Below are 22,375 nucleotides of genomic sequence, written 5' to 3'. Positions count from 1 at the left end.
CCTCGCTGTCTCCCTCTTCAGAGGCACGAAGGCCTCTTCCACTGACCTGCGATCGATTCCAATTTGGTCTATATCGTCCGCAAAGCCAAGGAGCATGTGCGAACTTGTGATAAAAGTGCCATTTCTCTGCACGCCAGATCTCCTAATAGCACCCTCGTGTGCAATTAAGAACAGTAAACTTTAAAGGTCTGGAAGGCTTCCTGTAAGACCTGGTGTTCCCCAAGGCAGCATTTTGGGACCAATATTATACAATATTTTCACATCTGACTTACCTGAGTTACCTCAGGGATGTCAAAAATCCTTGTTTGCGGATGCCACAGACCTATCCGCCAAAGGACGAAGCTTGCGTGTCATCTGTAGTCGATTGCAAAAAAGTTTGGATATTTTTTCTTCATTCTTGCAGAAATGGAAGATTTCTCCCAATGCTTCCAAAACTCAACTTATAATATTCCCACATAAACCAAAAGCTTTTTATTTGAAACCTTCAAGTAGACATGTTGTCACGGTGAGAGGGGTTCCAATAAATTGGTCAGATGAAGTCAAGTATCTAGAGCTCATGTTTGATAAGAATTTAACTTTCAATAATCACATTGAGGGTATTCAAGCCAAATGTAATATATATGTAAAATGTCTCTACTCCTTATTAATAGAAAATCAAAATTTTGTCTTAAGAACAAGCTTTTGATATTCAAACAAATATCCAGGCCAGCCATGTTGTATGCTGTACCAATATGGACTAGCTGTTGTAATACCAAGAAAGAAAGTTCTACAGAGAATTTTGTATGATTTTGATTTTGTATTTTTGAAAATGATTCTGAAGCTTCCTCCCTGGTATAGTACCAATGAGTTACATAGAATATCTAATGTTGAAACCAGAGTTGCACAATATCGGTCATATCAGCTGATGGCTGATGGACTAAAACTATAAATATCAGTTGCGAACTATCAATATCACTTGGATCTGACAACCAACAGCTGTGATGCGACATCGCACTCTAGATCACAATCACAGCAGAATGAGTGATCACGTGGTAATTACCCACGCTATTAATGTTTTTCAGTGACCAACACACAGTTTCAATCCATCTGCAGCACTATCAAGAATATTGTACTGATAAATTGCCAATTTAGATGCTTAATTTAAGGCTAAACTTGGACCATCAGTGATATCCATAGTCTATCGCCATCAATGCACTGGTGATGGAGTAGAGAGCATGACGTTGATGTGATATGGAATGATCCGAATTGTATCGCAGTCGGCCTGTACAAATCAGCAAATTTCACGCGTTGATAGTGACAGCAAGCAACTCTGGTTGAAACATTGGAACAAATGTCAAATAAAATAATTAATAATTTCAGGCAAAAATCTTCTATATCCACGATTAATGCGTTATATGTTCAGGTTAAGTGAATTGAAAACGTTTTTTTTTTCTTATAAGCAGGTGAAATCAACTCACCTGTAAAAAATCTGAACTGCTACGGCAAATGAAATCCCAGTAAACACAAACTCGTATACGATAGCGCATAAGAGTACAAATGTGGAGGCGATATACGTACATGCGCCATAAGGCTGCATGCAAGATGTACGTATATCGCCTCCACATTTGTACTCTTATATCCCATCATATACGATCGTGTGTTTACTGGGATGTAATATGTTGTTAACAAAATGTTAATAAAATCTTAAATTTGTTTTACCAAATTAGGATGATAGTGTTGTCTAATAGCACAGAACACCTAGATATAAGAAATGAATGTAATGTTTAGAATAATACTAATAAAGAAATTCAAAAAAAAAAAAAAATTAAAGTTTGTCTCCCTGCTTCAACCCGTCTAATGTCACGAACGAGGTTGACACCTCGTCTGCGATCCGAACACTTGATTTCGAACCATGCAGCGTAGCACGTATCAGCCTACCTAATTAGTTTCGCCGGAAAATCATGTTCAGACATTATCTGCCAAAGCTCATTTCTTTTCACTGAGTCGTACGCCGCCTTGAAATCAATAAATAAATAGTATGTCTGCAGGTCATACTCCCGGAATTTATCTAGGATCATTCGCAAGCTAAACATCTGGTCCGTTGTCGAACGGCCCTCATGAAAATAAGCATGGTATTCGCCGACGAAGGACTCCTCGAGCGGCCTCAGACTGTTAAACAGGATGCGCGACATAATTTTGTACGCCGAATTCAGCAGGGTAATTCCTCTGTAATTTACATACTCCAGTCTGTGCGCTTACTTGTAGATTGGACGTACGAGGCCATACTTTCAGAAGTACTCGGTGGATCGACTGATAAAGCTGCTAAATTCCGAATTTTAGAAGCTCGACCGGGATCTCGTACTTCCCTGCAGCCTTACAGTTCTTCAGCTCGCTGATAGCCTTTTTAACCTCTCCTATGGTCGGTGGGTCCACAGCTTGATCGTCATCATCAATGTTCATCCTGTTCCTCGCTAAATTTCCAATTTCACCGTTCAAAAATTGCTGAAAGTGCTCTTTCCACCTGGCAGCCACCGCCGTTTTATCGATCAGCAAATTCCCTTCTCGATCATTGCACATGGCACTGGTACGGTATTGTGCCGCGCATCATTGACCGTAGCTTCGCATATCTTTCCGGTTCATGCTTTCTTGAGCTTCAGCTACCACACTTTTTTCGTGCTGCCTTTTCTTTGTGCAGTGAATTCGCTTTTCTTCGGCTCTCGCTGCCCTTTACCACTCTCTGTTTTGTCGGGTACCGGCTATAAGCGTACGGCTTCTGGCGACATTATTCATATTTGTCACTCTCTGGCACTCTTCATCTGACCAGTCGTTTCGTCTTTGTCGTTGACCAGCGCCAATCACTTCTCGCGCTGTTGTTATCACAGCTTCGTGGATAGGGTCCAACAAACTCTCGACATATCCAGCAACGTTGATTCTTCCCAACTGCTCGTCTAATTGCGACCGCCTGTGCAGCGACCCCAGCAGTCGACAAGCTCAGTACCGTAATTTCGGGTGAAATTGATCACTTTTCAAGGTTTTTCTTGTCCGATTTCTATAATGTTGACAGTGTCAAACAACTGAATGCAGGAAAACAAGTATGAAGGTGAGCCTCATTGACTCGAGTACCGAAATTTTCTAACAAATGTAATTTTAGTGCTAAAAAATATGTCTAAAATCAAAAATCGGGAGATCTCATTTCGGGGTGAAATTGATCACTTATCAACGCCATTATTGTTAGTTTTCAAAACAACTTTACATAATAGATTTGAGCTCCCTGAATCCGAATATGCTTGCCAAATTCTTAACAATACAATATTTATAGAAATAATGAATGTTTAAATTTCAAGAATAACGCAGAAGACGCCTAAATGTATGCAATTTCCTAAGGAATTTCTTGATATATTACAGAAATTCAATTATTTCAACCAAATCAACGAACTGGTACGAGTTTTGGTTATGAAATCTAGTTTGGGGATATATCTCTAGTATCCTCACAAACTTTCAGGATTATACCATGTCCAAATCCTTGTCTAGACCTAGAAGTTTATTGATGTTTGTCAACACTGCACCGTACAAGATTTTGAAATTTTACATTATTTTCATATAAATAAACATTTTTGAACGCAAAAAACTTCACAACAAACATTTTGGACATACTTACGACAAACAATGTTCATTCACTGCAGGTTACATTGATATTTGTGCTCCATTAGGAAGACATAAAATCGAGTGACACAGTGATCAATTTCACCCTACTGATCAATTTCACCCGAATTTACGGTATATTGAAGCGCAGCGTTCTGTTTGTTCTGGAACTCGTGACGCTGGATAATAACACCGCTAGCTCATGATGGCTTACCATAGAAGCATGTCCGAAAGAACTTGAAACTTTTGAGAACCAGAGTTACAGGTCCAAAGCCCTGATAAAGGTGGATGGTTGTGATGGCTATGACCGTGGTCATCATGTAAAGAACAAACGGACAATGCTGTATCGTATCAGCACCGAAGAGGCAGCCCCTCTAGCACGATGTAGGTAGTGCAACCCTAGTTAGGTGGCCTATCGAAGACTCTTTACCAACCAAGAAAGGCAAAAGGATTGATTTTACGTCAACAGACCCGGCAACGAATAAACGACAACGATTGGAAAGTTGGATCTTGAAACGTGAGAACTTTGAATGAACCTGCGCGTGTTGGGCTCCTGGCTCGTGAACTGCGGAACGTTGGCGTGAACGTGGCAGCTATCCAGGAAATACGCTGGCCGAGAACCGGAGAACATGAATTCCGAGCGGGGACCCCATCCCCAACACCTCATTCAAGTACCACATCTACTACAGCGGTGGCGACAGAGCAGAACGTGGAGTTGGCTTCATAGTGATAGGGAAGCAGATGAAGCGAATTATTCGGTGGAAACCGGTAAGCGACCAAATCTGTGTGTTGATAATGAAGGGCAAGTTCTTCAACTACAGCCTGATCAGCATATTTGCGCCAACGAACGATAAGCCCGATGATATGAAGGATGATGTCTATGAGAGCCTGGATAAGGCCTATGAAGAGTGCCCAAAATAAGATGTCAAGATAGTCATCGGCGACGCAAATGCGCAGATCAGGAAAGAAGATTTCTTCCGACCCGCCATTGGAACGGAAAGCCTTCATTCCATTACCAATGATAATGGCCTGCGGCTAGTTACCTTCGCTGCTTCTAGAGGGATGACAATCAGCAGTACCTACTTTGCACGAAATGAGCACCATATTGGCCATAAATAGAGCAAGTTTCAATGCTTCTTCTTTCTGGCGTTACGTCCCAACTGGGACAAAGCCTGCTTCTCAGCTTAGTGTTCTTATGAGCACTTCCACAGTTATTAACTGAGAGCTTTCTATGCCAATTGACCATTTCTGCATTGGTATATCGTGTGGCAGGTACGAAGATACTCTATGCCCTGGGAAGTCGAGAAAATTTCCAACCCGAAAAGATCCTCGACCGGTGGGATTCGAACCCACGACCTTCAGCTTGGTCTTGCTGAATAGCTGCGCGTTTACCGCTACGGCTATCTGGGCCCCCAATGCTTTCAATGCTTTCAATGCTATCTACTGTTTTGACAGATATATCACGTGCTTAGTGTTTGCATGAATGGTAAGAGGGATCAAAACATTCTTACTATCACTATCGCAGATTTTATGACGGAGAAAAGTGCACAGTGGTTCCATTTGTTCTACAAAGCGGTCATAAATCATTTTACTCAATATCCGATGGCAAATACCATCAGAAATTACCCAATTAATTATTTTTGACTGTTAAAACTCCATCGAGGTTGATGTCGTTATTGATATAATTTCAAAAATTCTGATTGGGATGCGGAGATTATATTGTGTATGCTCTGTTATATGAATTATTATACGTGCATAATACCGACTTTGTAATTATCTCTCTTTCCGAGTCCAAGATTAACAATAGTATTTAATATTTTATTGATAAGTATCATGAAATCTATACATTGAAAGCAATTTATCAGGGCTATGTTTATCCAACTTGAGAAGATTCCTCGCATAGAGTTGCTTCACATGCTCATAAGCCTATGATTGAATTATCTGTTAATATTTTGTTGCTTCTTATTTTTTTTATTCTCACAATTTTATTTGTTCAGCGCTGGATATATTGATTCTGGAATGTTGATGAATATCTTGTTTTGATGTTCAAAATATACAAGCACAATTTCATGTCTTTCTCCCATACTTTGGGAAGTCGAATGACATATGTATACAGCCATTCACCAAATTCCGTGAAAATTTGCTGTTTTGTTCCTTATCCGAAATAAGGATACACGTGTTTTTGGGTTTTTTTTTTTTGATAAAGGTGACCATTTGCGAAATAAGGTGACCAGAAAAATTGCAATCTTGCAAATTTTTTATTTTCTGAAAAATTATAACTGTTGAACCGCTATCGATTTTCAATTTTCTTGGACGAAATGAAAGCTTAAGATTTTAACTTTTCAAAAAATATATAAAATTTTGCATAATCGCGATTTTTTTGGTCATTTTTTTTCGGAAATGGTCACCCTAATCAAAAAACTCAAAAACACGTGTATCCTTATTTTGGATAAGGAAAAAAATAGCAAATTTTCACGGAATTTAGTGACCCACTAGATCGGTTTTTCATGCAATGGCTGTATATAAGAATGGCTGTTGTACCAATACTTATTAAACAGGACTTTATTGTCTCAGCGCCCCTACAAAAACTATTTATTAATTCAATATCGAATTGAAGTATGAGCAGCGAAAATTTAATTATTTTGTATATTCATTCCAGTTAGCTATAAATATACTGGTAGGTATGTAGTTTTTATGAATATTTCCACCATTGTCTTTATTGGAGCAATTCTCGCTGAAACCAGGCCGCCATCGGCACCCATCGTTAGAATTCCAATTTAATATCACTGATCGCTAGTTTTCGATAAAACTTAAGGGTGGTCCTTTCTGTTTTCTCAAATTGGTGGACCCCTCGTACGCCAGCTAGCTGAACAGTTTGCGAAAAAGCCCATTTTTTGATAAATCTTGGGTATTTCTTCACGGGATATGTCTCATATTTCGCTTGGAACACATAGCAAACTTAGTGGCATCGTATAGAGAAAGGATATAGCTTTCATTTAAACTTGAAAAAATTTTGGCGGCCATCTTGAATTTGGCCGCCATCTTGAATTTTGTTAGAAAAATCGATTTTTCACCATTAGCGCACCGCTAGTTTTGAATTCTGAGATCACCATCAGAAAGCTAAGGAAAAATTGCGTAAGATAGGCTGCAGAAACTAGGTGAGCAATGGTATTTACCCTATCAAATGAACGATTTTCTAAATCATGTTATACGATTTTGACGTATATGGCAAGTGCAATCAATACAAACATCATTTTTTGTACAACAAAGAAACAAGTTGTCAACCTTTGGTGTTTTATTCGAGTCGAGTAAAGAATAAAAATATTATTTTTAGTGAAAAAATCTGGCGGCCATCTTGGATTTTGACGCCATCTTGATTTTAGGTAGTTGAATTAATTTTTCACCTTGATAGCACTCAGCATGTCAAAATTTTTTCAAGTTTAAATGAAAGCTATATCCTTTCTCTATACGATGCCACTAAGTTTGCTATGTGTTCCAAGCGAAATATGAGACATATCCCGTGAAGAAATACCCAAGATTTATCAAAAAATGGGCTTTTTCGCAAACTGTTCAGCTAGCTGGCGTACGAGGGGTCCACCAATTTGAGAAAACAGAAAGGACCACCCTTAAGTTTTATCGAAAACTAGCGATCAGTGACATAAAATTGGAATTCTAACGATGGGTGCCGATGGCGGCCTGGTTTCAGCGAGAATTGCTCATTGGTAAAAACTAACATCTTTGAAGGCACGCTGCTAACTTATTTGTAAATATTTGCAGCTAGAACCTTCACAGGTTAATTTTTCTACTCAAACATGATCATTTGGTTGCAAAAGTTTGATTAAATATGATTAAGAACATATTCAAAAACGTACTTCAAATGAAGTGATGCAGCTACGAAGTGAGTATGTCTCTATCCTTATTACTCACATCAATACTGTATAATACTATATGTCAGTGATGCATTTTGAACTGAACGCGAGCCAAAACTGAACAGAGCAAGTTCAAATTTTTCACGAGAACGCAGTAGACAGTGAACTCGCGAGCCGGAGCCTGCCGCTGCTCTCGAACGCCCCGTTCAGATCGCAATGCACTACAATGGTAATTAAAGCATAGATTTAGGTATTCTCTTGGAAAATATTTCTTGAATGAATAATAAAATCAATTCAATCATAAATGAATATATTATTCTTGCTTTGATCACCTAATAAACAACTTTGGCACGTTAAGATGCCGTAAAATCTGTCAGAACAATCTGCGTTCAAATTTTTGCCATAGAGTTCAAATTTGACGAACAATGAGAGCCTATTATCACTCGTTCCAAAATTGACTGGAACACGAACTGAACGCGTTCAATGATCAGCAACTGCCATAACGCATATTGTAACATCGACAAAAGTAGCATTGGTAATGGATACTAGTTGCATTTTGGCAGTATGGAGGAACTAAATTTCTGATTCAGGAACTGATACTTATTGAGCAGATTTTGAAACATTGCAACTAGGTGAACTTGTCAGAAAATATTCGATAGTAATCATGCATCAACGAGGTGTTTTAATCTCAGTGTGACTGTATGTATAATTACCAATGTCAAAACAATTGTATTTTCACTCTAACTGACAGATTTCAGTAGTTGATCAGGTATTATAATTGGCTCTCCATAGTATATCCATTTTGTCAAAAACGAATGTGTGTTTGCATTATGGCGTATATGTCAATACACTTAAATGTATGGAAGTGTAATATACATCTGTACTAAGTTTGTAACTGAACTGATCGAAAAATCCTGTGGTTCTGGGTTCCGCAAACCAATAAACAAAGTGCTTTCGCACGGCCACTTAGGTTTCAAATGGTTTCAACTTTCAAGCTTAAAACGTTTTTTGCATTTTTCTACTAAATGCGATTACTTTTCCATCCAGGAACAAAAATCACATGCTGCTTAACAATTTCGAAACACTGGACAAATTGAAAAACACTTACAAAGCATTGTCTGTCTGCCTGTACTCTATGAGTAATGCGATATTGAAAGATTTGAAATTGCCACATTGAATAGTTTGTCGTTCCATTTCGCTTCAATTTAACACATCCCACAAAATGGAAACGCAAACATTCTCCACGGTATCTATGCCGCACGATTTACTTCCGACGTAAATGCTAACTGTAAAAAAATGTGCGCTTACAACTCATTCATCGGATATATTCATTCTGGCCATAGCAAGTTCCCATCAGTAAGTGCAAACTGGCAAGTGGGACGAAAGTGTTGACGATGAAAGCATTGTTTTTGCTTGTTTTGATTACCATCCACGAATGCTCCAGTATCTCTATCAACAAACCTGGGGATTTCGGAGAAAACGATCGAAATGCAACCGATAGGCAGCTGTCACTGTCCAGGAAGAAGAGGTTTCTGCTTTTTCCAGTTGGTGCCGCTATTTTGGTGAGTATCCCGGAAATTCCATAATTTACTAGAACATAGAGTTTGCACAATCCAGTTCACACTGATAATGGGGATTCAATTTTATCACGCTCTGATTCCAGTAAACAAAACCTAACGTTTTATTATTTCTGAAATGTGTATTTGCATCAATCGCAAGAAAGATAAGTTGAAAATGTCAATGTTGCTTCGGCTGGGCAACTATTGTTTTAAACGAGCAAAAGTTTTATTACAAATAATAATTCTTTTTTCATTTTTTTTTTCAACAATATTCTCCGTCATTTTGTTGTAATAGAGTTATGAAGCTCATTCAGGCTTCCGCAAAGTATCTCATTAGAGATCAATTACACGTTTACTCGGGAATCCGCATACAGGGTGTCCGTAAATTATTCGAACAGCAAAATATGTGAAAGATGATCTCGTATTGAAAACAATAAAAAATCAATGTCCATGTACCTCTTAAATACGTCTATATGTTAACACAAAATTCAACTTTAATTCATTTCGAAATTGTTGCTTCTTACTGAGATAGGCAAATTTGAATTTTTCTGAGGCGTTTTTCCTGAGGGCCGCTAGTCATACTAGAGATGTTTTGTCCCTAAAATCTAAAAGAGATGAATCCGAATGTCCTATTATTATTTGAAACAACCTACAGTTTAGTGGCTTCAAGTTAGACTTGAAATACAAAATTATACGGTTCAGAACCAATAAGCTCTATGGACATTTATCTGCCGTCATTAAGCTCGAAAAACAGCTTTCTTTAAGACACCTCAACACATTTGGCTTGGTTTCACAAATATTTGAAATCGGAAATGTGTCAAACTTGCTGCCCAATAATATGATAGGTGAATGTTTCAAACCATTGAAGAATACTGAATTTATTCTGCATGATTGCATAGAGCCATGCCTTCAAAATTTGTACGGATAATTTGCGGATACCCTGTAGACTCGTAAGCTCAGTGCCAAATAAAATGTAGTGAAAAGTATATCAAACACGCAGTTGTATTAGATAGGGAATCACAGTATAGAAGTGGCGACGATTTTGCATGAAACTAAGCATAAGTTACTCTAAAAAAACGTACTAGAGATTGCACTAGGTATTTCTCCTGAGATTTTAAAATTATTTCCTTTAAAAATTAGAGCATGAGCGAGCATTTGATCCGCCCACCTAGCTCGCTGCGCTCCACGCCTTCTTGTACCAAACGAATCGGAAGCGGCATTCTTGCAACATGCCCTGCCCATCGTATCCTTCCAGCTTTGGCCACCTTCTGGATACTGGGTTCGCCGTAGAGTTGGGCGAGCTCGTGGTTAATCCTTCGCCGCCACACACCGTTTTCCTGCACACCGCCAAAGATCGTCCTAAGCACCTGACGTTCGAAAACTCCAAATGTTTGCAGGTCCTCGAGCATCGTCCACGTTTCATGCCCGTAGTGGACTACCAGCCTTATGAGCGTTTTGTACATGGTACATTTGATGCGGGTGTGAATCTTTTTTGACCGCAGCTTCTTGTGGAGGCCATAGTAGGCCCGACTTCCACTGATGATGCGCCTCCGTATTTCACGGCTAACGTTATTTTTTTAAGACCCACCACTGACCCCTAACTGAGAGCTCACACAGAGAGCCCCCTGGTAGTGGACACTTACTTGGATAAAAACTATTTTAAGCTAATACGCGAAGGTATGAATAACATTTACAAACAGTGTGAAATCCCAGTGGAACATTGTGCCTTGGAAGGGATTCACAGACCAGATTGATAAACATAATACAAACTACAGTGACAACGATTGTGGCTTAATATAAAAAAGTGAATAGCTACGAGTAAGAAAATTATGCAGGTAAAAACTAGCATGAGCCAGAAAAACCCTACATTATTAAATGGTTGACACGTTACCGTAAGCAATCATTTACATTCCTCAATAAATGTTGCTTGCGCTTGCTTTGAAAATAAATGTTGTTAATTTCGCTTTTTAAATCATTTGGAAGCGAATTAAATTTTAAAGGGCCGTAACTGGTGATGCGTTCTAGCCCCAGATTCGTGTATGCTCTGCTTCTAAAAAGCTCAAATGCATGTCTAGTATTATGGATATTTACTCTATATGGAAAAGAAATGTTATGATGAAAACTGCGGTTGTTCAAGGTATTATGTACATACATAATTGTATGACAATTGCGCAATCCAAGAACAAGGATAACTTTGTGATTCAAATTACTGTAGAGCGAAAATGTTGAGAAGAATGGAGATAAATTAAAAATGACCCCAGACAATAATGAGATACTGAAGAATTGAATGGATACAAGCATAATAAAATTGCATTAGTACATCTCTGTGCACAAAAGACCGTATTATTTTCACAAGTCCACATAACGACGCCACTTTACCTGATACATTTCTTATGGGGCAATCCCACGAAAGGCAAGGATCCAAATGCAAACATAAAAATTTTAAAGATGAAACTTTTTCAAAAAGAACATTTCTGACGCACGGGTCAGGATGTTCTTCTTCTTTCTGGCGTTACGTCCCAACTGGGACAAAGCCTGCTTCTCAGATTAGTGTTCTTATGAGCACATCCACAGTTATTAACTGAGAGCTTTCTTTGCCGATTGACCATTTTTGCATATGTATATCGTGTGGAAGATACTCTATGCCCTGGGAATCGAGAAAAAATCCTTTACGAAAAGATCCTCGACCAGCGGGATTCGAACCCACGACCCTCAGCATGGTCATGCTGAATAGCTGCGCATTTACCGCTACGGCTATCTGGGTCAGGATGTTGCGGTATCGATTTACGGGAAGAATGAAAAACCAAATACTTTGTCTTTGCCAGATTTAACGAAAGACGGTTGCCGTTGAAATATTCTATGAGACTCTCAAGATCCTTTTCGACATCGTTGACAATTAGTTGAACATTGGCCTGCGGGTAAAACAATGCAATGTCATCCGCAAAAAGTTTTGGAATTCCTCGGAGTCTTGAGATACCCAAATCATTAGTAAAAACTAAAAAGAATAGAGGACATCGTAACACTGCTACCTAGACGAGCCCTGTCGCGCTCGGCACCACCAGCTGGCAAGTACTTTGCCTTGGCCGCATTCACCACCAATCCAACTTTTGCTGCCTCGCGTTTCAGGCTGGTGTACAGGTTTGTCACCTTTTCAAATGTTCAGCCGACGATGTCCATATCATCCGCGAAGCAAACAAATTGACTAGATCTCGTAAAAATCGTATCCCAGCCGTTAATCCCGGCTCCCCGAATAACACCTTCTAGCGCAATATTAAACAACAGGCACGAAAGTCCATCACCTTGTCGTAGTCCCCGGCAGGTTCCAAACGAACTGGAGTGTTTGCCTGAAACCTTCACGCAGTTATGCACACCTTCCATCGTTGCTCTTACCAGTCTCGTTAGCTTCCCGGGAAAGCTGTTCTCGTCCATGATCTTCCATAACTCTACGCCGTCGATACTATTGTATGCCACCTTGAAATCGATGAAAAGGTGATGCGTTGGGACTTGGTATTCACGACATTTTTTGCAGGATTTGCCGTACAGTAAAGATCTGGTCCGTTGTCGATCGGCCGTCAATGAAGCCGGTTGGATAACTTTCCACGAACTCGTTTACTACAGGTGACAGATGATAAAAGATGATCTGGGATAATACCTTGTAGGCCGCATTTAGAATGGTGAGCGCTTGAAAGTTCTCACAATTTAATTTGTCGCCTTTCTTGTAGATGGGGCTTATAACCCCTTCCTTCCACTCCTCCGGTAGCTGTTCTGTTTTCCAGATTGTGCCTATCAGCCGGTGCAAGACAAATGGCCAGCCTCTCCGGGCCCATCTTCATGAGAGTTCAGCTCCGATACCATCTTTACGATCAGCTTTATTGTTCTTGAGCTGATGAATGGCATCCTTAACCTCCCTCAAAGTGGAGGCTGGTTGGTTTCCATCTCCTCGCACTCCGTTTACTCCATTCGGCGTTTTTTCTCCCGAAAGAGGCGGGTCTGCTGTTGCCGTTTCTGTCTATACTTTTCCACGTTCTGTCGGGTCCCTTGCTGCAGCATGACCGCCAACGCTGCATTTTTCTCCTCCAGAATCTGTCTACATTCCTCGTCGAACCAAGGGTTCCGTCGACTTCGTCCCACGTACCCTACGTCGCTCTCAGCTGCATTGGAGATGGCTGCTTTCTCTGTTCTGGAGCAGTCCTCAAGAGGGGCTTCATCCAGCTCACCCTCTTCCGGTAATACAGCCTCGAGGAACTGCGTGTACGCAGTTGCGACATCCGGTTTCATAAGCCGCTCTAGAACATACGATACCATACGTTGTTGACGACGGAGAGTTTTGGGCGCAGTTTAACCGTCACCAGATAGTGGCCAGAGTCGATGTTAGCGCCACGATATGTCCTGACGTCGATAACGTCGGAGAAGTGCCGTCCATCAATCAGAACGTGGTCGATTTGTGATTCTGTCTGCTGTGGTGATCTCCAGGTGTATCGGCATGGAAGACCGTGCTGGAAGTAAGTGCTACGAATGGCCATATTCTTGGAGGCGGCGAAATCGATTAGTCATAAGCCGTTTTCATTCGTCAGCCGGTGGGCGCTGAACTTTCCAATAGTCAATCTGAATTCCTCCTCCTGGCCAACCTGAGCGTTAAGATCTCCTATGATGATTTTGACGTCGTGTCTTGGGCAGTTGTCGTACTCGCGTTCGAGCTGCGCGTAAAACCGTCTTTATCATCATCAGTGCTTCTTGAGTGAGGGCACGCTTATAATGCTGAAGTTGAAGAACAGGCCTTTGAGCCTCAACTTGTACATTCTCTCATTGATCGGCCACCACCTGATCATGGGCTTCTGCTATTACTCATCACTATAAAAGCTGTTCCCAGGTCGTGTGTGTTGCCACAGATCTGGTAGATGGTATGGTTACCTCTGAACGTTCGCCCCATTGATCCCTTCCAACACACTTCCTGCAACGCTACGATGCCGAATCCGCGGCCCTTCAGTACGTTGGAGAGTATATTATGGCCCATAAAAAAATGCGAAAATCGTTATATCATGTTTTATGGTAGTTTTTACATAGAAAATGTGAATGAAACATAAATTTTATTCATTACTTGTATTGTTTAATCTATTTCGACTCAGTTTTTTGCTTTGGACATGATTTTTATCTGTTACTTTCACCTTACTAGAGACGAATTGGAAGCATACCTTCAAATTTTATCATGCGGACGTCAAGTTCAATATCTGTGTGATGAAGGCTTCTAAAACATCAACGATGGCGTGAGATTCTTCACATGCTTTGTCTCCAACATACGCCCATATTAAATGATAGAATTGAGTCATACCTGGGTAATTGTAGACTTAAACATATTTTCGAAAAAACGACTCATTTCGGAGAGCTTTGATTGAACCTTTATATAAATGTGATAAGTTTTACTCAAAACCTATGAGCTAGTATTGATATAAGTTGTCTCTAACCGAAGGAACAAATTTAATCGTCAAATATCTGTTATACGCCTCCGTATTTATTTTTTATTCAACTTAAACAAAATATAAAGGCATATCAAACCTATAAGACGCAAATGCCCTCAAAACTATGACCTTGGCAAAATATTTTATTGCGTTCATGAAAAACACGTCCTCCATCCTCCGATACCAAACAAACTAAAATTTTCAACGATAAAGTATGATTTTTGAGGGTGGAAAGTTTATTATCAGAGTATACGACAATCATACGCTGTTTCTAGATTTGGGCGGACAAAAATTTTGATCTTATTAACTTTATTACATTATTTAGGATAGTAAGAAAAATACGACAAAAATTGTCCTGGATAGCGAAGTTGTGTCAGAATATACTACAATAATCAGAAATTACATTCACTATCAAAAACAAAGAAAATAACGCTTGTGGATGCTATATTCACGTTCAAACAATTTTCGCATTTTTTTATGGGCCATACTGTATGTGTGTGCTCCCGATGAAGTTGAGAGATTTACAGTTCCACATACCGAGCTTTCAATCGCTGGTCCCTTTACGTCGCTGTGGTCTTCGCCGATTATTCCGGTTCGTATTCTCTCGTTGATTACACAGCGTAACAAAAATGACATTTTTGCGTGTCTCAAGGATCAAACTATGTGTCTCGAGTAGATTTGGAGCTGCTGAATCTGATGCCTTTTTCAGAAATGTTCCAACACGTCACAGTTTTTAGTTAATGGCGACCTTTAGCTTGTATAAAGTTGTATAAAACACTAGTTTTATTGATGTTTACCTGAAATTTTAAGTATAATTTATCAAACTTTTTTGTGATCTAATCCACTAAGCAAGCTATTTTGCTCTTAAACTTTCATTTTAGATTAAATTTGGTTGAAATTGTACGATTAAATATAAATTAAACAAACGACAGTCTTCCCATGAACATCACCGATGTTCAACTTGGGTTCGCATCTTTCTATTCGTGTTTAACAGCAAACGCACGACGGCAAAAAACTCACGTTGCATATTGAACCCGCTACACTTGAACTTCGGTTGAACCGAGGTTCAAACCATGGTAGCCATGGTACAAAACAAACCGAAAGAAAGCATTTCGAATACACGCTCATAAAATTTAACTTGAACTTTATGATACTGTGCTATTCTATTTTTGGAAACGGCAATGGATTCAGCAGCCTTTTATTGAGTGATGCTTGAGACAAAAACGTGTTATTCGTTGCTAGATTTTTTGACTGCTGGCTTGCAGGGCCTGACACCAACCCCATAGATTTCCGGAGGACCATTCCACCTAAATGTTCAGAGCGCCACATTGCGCAGTTTAGATAAGAGTCCTTCTCCGGCACTCGGACGATGATCAGTCGCCCCTGACATGGGGAACAGACGCTGTTGTGAGCCGCTCCTAACATGGAGTACAGACGCTCCAGGTTTGCAGAAGCAAAAGGAAAAGCAAACCCCCTTCCCTGTCAGCATATGACCAAAGTTCCCACCCGTATTGGTTACCCGTTCTTCCCAAAGGTTACTCTTGCAATATCTTTTGGAGAAATGCCTGCCAGAATCCCAGAAGAAGCTCTAGAATATTGAGGAAATATTGAAGTATTTAGTAGTTGACTAAAAATGGGAGAATGATCGACCGAATCCCCTAATGACAAACTGAAGGAATTTTCTGTAGAACCATTGGTGGAATTTCTGTAGAAGGAAATATAGGACAATTACTTGAGAAATAATCAATCCCTATGGAATTTTTTTAACAATATTCTAACGTAATCGCATGATGAATTTCTTGAAAAATCCTGAATAAGTTCCTTAACATATCCATGAAGATAGGGTAAATCGAGGTAAACCCGACACCCTAAGTTTATTGATACAAATTGTATACTTCTGCTTGTTAAACTCATCTAAATCAGTTGTATCATCATCTATATTGCTGGATAAAATATTAAGGTTATGTAGTATTTTAAATCATATTGTTATTTCATCATTTTTAGGTACAACAATTGAGAGTGCGGGTAAGATCGACACCCTGTTGGGGTAAAACCGACACATGAACATTGAGTAGAATTTATATGTTGTAAACATCATAATCATATGGCATATTAAAAAGAATCTTTTAACATGACTTTTGATTTTTATGACTCCTTTTCTAGAGATAACGTAAATTATTGAGTAGAGGACAAAGATCCATAAAATATATGTGAAAATTTCAAATGTTCTTTGCTCAGATTATAAAGTATAGGTCAATACACATCTCAAGTAACCAATAAGCATTTCAACTAGCATTCATCCAGCATCATATGCGTCAGGACGGCAATGCATCAAATGCTATGTGAACTTATAGCTGCCTTTAATACTTCACCAAAGCAGGTTTTGGCAAAACAACGGGCTGCTTTAAGGTGAAACAGTTTAGAATCAACTTCTAAGATTGTACTGAAACTTCAAAGGCACAAATCTCGCGAAGAAAACATCCAACAGCAGTGAACTTTTTATTTTGGCTTTGTGCACTAGCAGAAAGCTTAAAATAAGAAGACCGGAAACGTTTGCCAACTATTTCTCCAGTTTTGTGCTCTTCAAAACGTGAGTTGGGGCTCATGGCGGCCATTGTGACGGCCATCTTTGGATTTTGAGATGTTTCACCTTAACGCTACTCCTTCAGAAACGATATGCAACTGTCAAAAAAAAGTAACACCACCGGTGGAGAGCAAAAACAAACAAAAATACTGTACATCTCCTTCTCTTTCTCCTTTCATTTTCTGTCACCGTTGCTCTTTTCGATATGTTTTGTTGTTGTGGTGCAGTTTTTTGTTGAATTTTTCCTTGATTCGAGTGTACGAAGGTACGGTGCTGCCATCTGGGAAAAGTTTGCTCGATGCGTGAAGCGTCGAAAATTTTACCCGGCAAGGTATAGGAAGCGAAATTTCAAATACTCATATAAAATTAACTACAATAGTTATTTAAAATCTTTTCAGTATATGTTGATATACTTTTGATGGGCTACATTTTAGGCATATAATTTTGAGTTTTATATATTTTTCTCAATATGCTGCTGATTCTATAGTTGATCAATAGTCTAACCCCGTACACTTAACAGAATTTAATTAAAAAGTGTTTTGAATTTTTTAGAAGCATTTGAAAATTGACTTCCTATGCTTTGCCATGTAAAATAATCGGAGCTTCACGCATAGGGTCAACTGTGGTAATTACCTTCGTAGACGCGAATTGCGATTCAAAATCATGAACCGATGATTGATAAAGAACTAGTGATGATGCTCCGCTCTACAGATTATCCTACAGAAGATTCAGTGCTCAGCGTTGATTTAGTATCCTACTTAAGCTACACACATTGATTTATTCCAGAGCAGATTTGAGTGTTGGATGTAGAATATGCTATACTGAGCTCGATGCCGATGCATACTGATGAAATTGAATTTGAATGTACAAACCAGAGTACCAAATCATTTTATTTCATGGTTGGGCTCTTGAATCAGCCGGTATTGTTTTTCTGCAGAACCCGCATGCCTGACAAAACGAAAAGTATTAACGTGCTACTTTTTGCAATAGCAATATTGCTTGTTTTCAACATTTCTTCTCCTATTTCATCAGATGGCAGAGCCACTCCACACACTAGGCATAGGCATGAGAGAGACAGAATGTTTATATAATTAGTAACATATTATCTGACATCTCTTCATTCTGACACTCGCACAGCATCAAACTAGCATTTCAGGTTCTAAGAAACGAAAACACATCTTGCAGTGAAAAAGCTAATTTACGACAAAGTGATTTCAGATAGCAGTGCACTATGGGCCAGGACGCAAACTGGCAGGACAAAATTATTAGCTCGGTAACGATACATTTCCGGTGTTTGGTGTCTTCGGCAAAGTTTTTTGTAACAACGAGGACATAAACGGATAGTTCGTAAATCGTCCGCATAGGTGGCGCCACAATCTAACTTTTTACTGTGATGTTGGCATGTTCGACAAAGTTGTTCATTTTGATAAAATAAACAACTTTCTCGAAGACGTCGAAATTCCACAGCCTACTGTTTTCGAGTTATTGTCAGAATTAGAGAAAATGAGTGAAAAAACGATTTTTTCACCGAATTTGACATTTTTCCTAAGAACCATGTCATATAATATTTTTTGCTGATAAATATAAAACAAGCACAAGCTCTGGTGGAAAAAATTATAATACGACGCATAAAAATTAAGAAATTTTGAAAAAACTTGAAAACTAGAGCAATTTTCGAACCTTAATATCTCTAAAAGCGCAAAAAATCGCAAGCTCACATTTTCAGGCAACATAGAACAATACTTGATGAAACGGACGTCAAAATTTCAGAGAGGTATATTTTGATGTTTTTGAGATTTATTTTATTTTTTTTACGGTTTTCTTTTCATAACGCGATTAATCGTAATATTAATTTCGTGGCAAAAATTTGAGTGTATTTTAAAATTAGTTGAAAAATATATTTTATTATTTCATGAAATTATTATACCTGCTCACAGTACAAGCTGGCTTTGGATTTCATCTCAAATTCGTCTGTTACAGTTTTCCGGAAGCTTAAAATTTAAGCAAATCCGGTGATTAAACACATATTTAAAATTAAACAACCTAACAGTTCTCAAAATCGAGGGAATCTCCAAGGTGATACCTTTGATCTGTATCCTCTGTTTTGAAACATCCAAGGATCAACGCTCTTCCCGTTTGAAAACAAATCTACAAGCTCCGGACAAGAGATCGTGCGCTCTGAAATTTTGGTATTTAGAGATATCAACATGAATATGCTTTTAAATTTGATTTTCCGTAATAAAATTAAAACATTCACAACATGAATTGCTCACCTCAAGCCATGATGACAAAAATTAACTGACACATGATCAAGTTTTCCTTGGCCTAGTTTAAATCTACAATTTCATCTATATTACTCGATATCAACTCAAGGAAATGCTCTTAAACTGAATGTCATGTTGTTCCATGACAAAGTCGATCGTCCCTTCAGATTGACTCATGGAAATTTAACTGTATTGAAGTAATATAATTATTGTAAAAAATTAAAATATCTCAAAAACACCAATATATACCTCTCTGAAATTTTGACGTCCGTTTCATCAAGTATTGTTCTATGTTGCCTGAAAATTTGAGCTTGCGATTTTTTGCGCTTTTGAAGATATTAAGGTGTTTGTTATATATTTATCAGTAAAAAATATTATATGACATGGGTCTTAGGAAAAATGTCAAATTCATTTGTCATGTCAAGTCATTTCCTCTAATTTTGACAATAACTCGAAAACTGTAGGCTGTGGAATTTTGACGTCTTCGAGAGAGTTGCTTATTTTATCAAAATAAACAACTTTGTCGACCATGCCAACATCACAGTAAAAAGTTACATTGTGGCGCCACCTATGCGGACGATTTACGAACTATCCGTTTATGTCAGTAGATGGTCCTCGTTGTTACAAAAAACTTTGCCGAAGACACCAAATATCGGAAACGCTTCGTTACCGAGTTATTAATTTTGTCCCGCCAAATTGCGTTCCTGGCCCATAGTGCAGTGCTTTTGCTGATTTAAGACACCTAAGCAATTAAACTGTTCAGATAAAACATAGAGGAGATCAAGTGCTATAAGCATTCCACTGGATAATTTTTTTTCAATTGCGTCTTTAGCTGTCGAAAAACCGAAAACTATATTATCTTTCAAGTTGTATCTACGAAATAATAGTAAAATATTATGTAGAAGCAAAACAAATTAATGACATTTCACAACAGTTAAAGAATGACAGTGAAATATTGCAACTGCCGTTTCTTCTATATTATCCAATTAGATTTTGTTGTTAATTTTAGAAATTTATTGGTAGTGTTAGTTGTTATGTCATTCGAACACAACATTTGGCAAGTAAAGATAGAGTGTGGTGGAAACTGCATGCAAATCTGCTCAAAACATGAAAAATCCAAGGGTGTCGGTTTGACTTTGATTACCCTTATGCCTGAAGTCGGTGGAAGAACTCCTTAAGAATTTTTCTGGGGTATACCAGGCAAAATTTCTGCGTGATTCCGTGGAAACCCCCTGCGAGGAATTTATATAGAATTTTTTTTTGAAGAATTAGCATTGCTCTACATGTGAGTTTTGTGGCCGTGCGAGTAGTGTCGTCAGGCTTCGTGTCATGGAGATTCTAAAAATAAAAAAAGATATTCGTGTCATGGAGATTCTAAAAATAAAAAAAGAAATTTTGAATAAATTGAGCAAAAATATTGAAAAATAAAATAAGTAATCGTGATTCTAATATTCTTTAGTGTTCAAAATATAAAACTGCCAGTAGAAGGGTTGAATGTCAAAATAGGGGTTGTTGAAGTTATGCTACCTACAAAGCGATAATCAAGCGTTTTTTTTTTCTATCTGTATTAAGAGATTTTTAGCCCTGGGCTAGTTTATCTCGGGACCAACGGCTCTACTTCCCTTCACTGTCACTGAATTTTTTAGTGACAATGTCGTGGATGGGATTCGATCCAAGGTCCTCAGCGTGAGAGGCGTGTGTTCTAATCACTACAACAGGTCCGTCCCCAATCAATCAAGTATATGTTTTATTATCAAAAAAATAACTACTATGGGTCTTTTCCGACTTCCAACAAGACGAACGAAATAAGCCATAGTACAAAATAAGTTATGCTCATTATTATTTATCCTCAGGTAACAGTATCCGGCGCAAAAGCAATGGTATACAAAGGCCCTGGAGGAAATTTTGCCATCTTGGAACTGGACATGTATCACCCGCTTCCGGACTTCAATAACCGTTTTACACAATTCAAACTAGGTGAAATATATTACCCACCAAAGCCTGCACCCAAGCCAGCACCACCCCCTCCACCGGTACCAGCTCCTGCGCCGCCACCTCCCCCTGAAAATCCTCACGATCATCACGATGGACATGAACTGTCGGAAATGGAATTGCAAGACTACTTGAAAACGCACCCGGATACGTGGGTACCTCCAGGATACGGCAAAGATAGATCTGACTGGTTCCCAAAGAATACTTACAATCCGTATCCAAATTACTATCGACAAACACCGGCTGCAAATTATATTCCATTCGAAAGTAATATGTTGGACGTCAATCCTTCAAATTCTTACCGTATGAGAAGGTCTGGCAAAACAGTAACGGACTATCATATTGAAGAAGATGAGGATCGATATAATATAAGTCATCATCGCAACTGGGAGCATTACTACCATTATCGGGAAAAGCGAGACTTGTACCAATCACTTGAACAGGCACTTGGACAGAAGTAAGAATTCGTAGAGATTGCTGATTGTAAGTAGTAATCATGAAAATATTTAATTTTCACTTCCAGGCTTCGATTCCAGATGAAATCCTGTATATTGCGCGCCATATGTGAAGCACGAAGTTTGCTTCTTCCACCGGGCAGGTCTATGATGATGGACATTCTAAGGATTGTATTCAGGTTGGTGCTTTCTTAAAATGTTCAAAAACTTTAGTTAGTACATCGATGATTCAAATTTTTCCTTTTTTGCAGTGTTCCACTGAAGGATGACCTCCAGGATGAATACAGTAAGGCGATGAGACATGAAAATATGGATTGCCATGAAGTGTATGGAAAGGATTGCTCTGTCAGTATATTGTATCTGATCCTATTTGGAAAGTTTGTAACGTAATAAAAAAAAAACAAAATGTAAGAAAACCTCGTTCTAACTGTTATTTACCCCAGTTGGTATCTTATAATTGTCGGTACTGTAATCCGGGGTAACATTGATCAATTTTTGATATATTTCTTAAATTTTTCATTCGAAAATGCCAATGTCGTATGGTTTATATTAAAAAAAAGTACTGGCACCTACCG

General features: G+C 38.7%; 1 protein-coding gene across 1 annotated transcript; it reads left to right on the top strand.

The window, feature by feature from the left end:
- The first annotated feature begins 8,687 nt into the window (after positions 1-8,687).
- On the top strand, positions 8,688-22,238 carry LOC5563950. The gene is made up of 4 exons (XM_001648225.2): positions 8,688-9,052; positions 21,207-21,802; positions 21,869-21,979; positions 22,052-22,238. The coding sequence occupies exons 1-4, from the start codon at positions 8,885-8,887 to the stop codon at positions 22,188-22,190; spliced, it is 1,014 nt and encodes a 337-aa protein (XP_001648275.2). The 5' UTR covers positions 8,688-8,884; the 3' UTR covers positions 22,191-22,238.
- The last annotated feature ends 137 nt before the right edge of the window (positions 22,239-22,375 follow it).

This window comes from Aedes aegypti, chromosome 3 (assembly GCF_002204515.2).
Source record: "Aedes aegypti strain LVP_AGWG chromosome 3, AaegL5.0 Primary Assembly, whole genome shotgun sequence".
NCBI classification, from domain to species: domain Eukaryota; kingdom Metazoa; phylum Arthropoda; class Insecta; order Diptera; family Culicidae; genus Aedes; species Aedes aegypti.
The sequence above is the reverse complement of the archived record's forward strand: the minus strand, read 5'-3'. Positions and strand labels throughout refer to the sequence as shown.

What these genes read in the sequence shown, in the direction of transcription:
- LOC5563950 (XM_001648225.2), top strand. Translation starts at nt 8,885, where the DNA reads ATGAAAGCATTGTTTTTGCTTGTTTTGATTACCATCCACGAATGCTCC. An exon ending in CAGTTGGTGCCGCTATTTTG is followed by an intron (nt 9,053 to 21,206) that starts GTGAGTATCCCG and finishes ATTTATCCTCAG; the next exon opens with GTAACAGTATCCGGCGCAAA. An exon ending in ATTCTAAGGATTGTATTCAG is followed by an intron (nt 21,980 to 22,051) that starts GTTGGTGCTTTC and finishes CCTTTTTTGCAG; the next exon opens with TGTTCCACTGAAGGATGACC.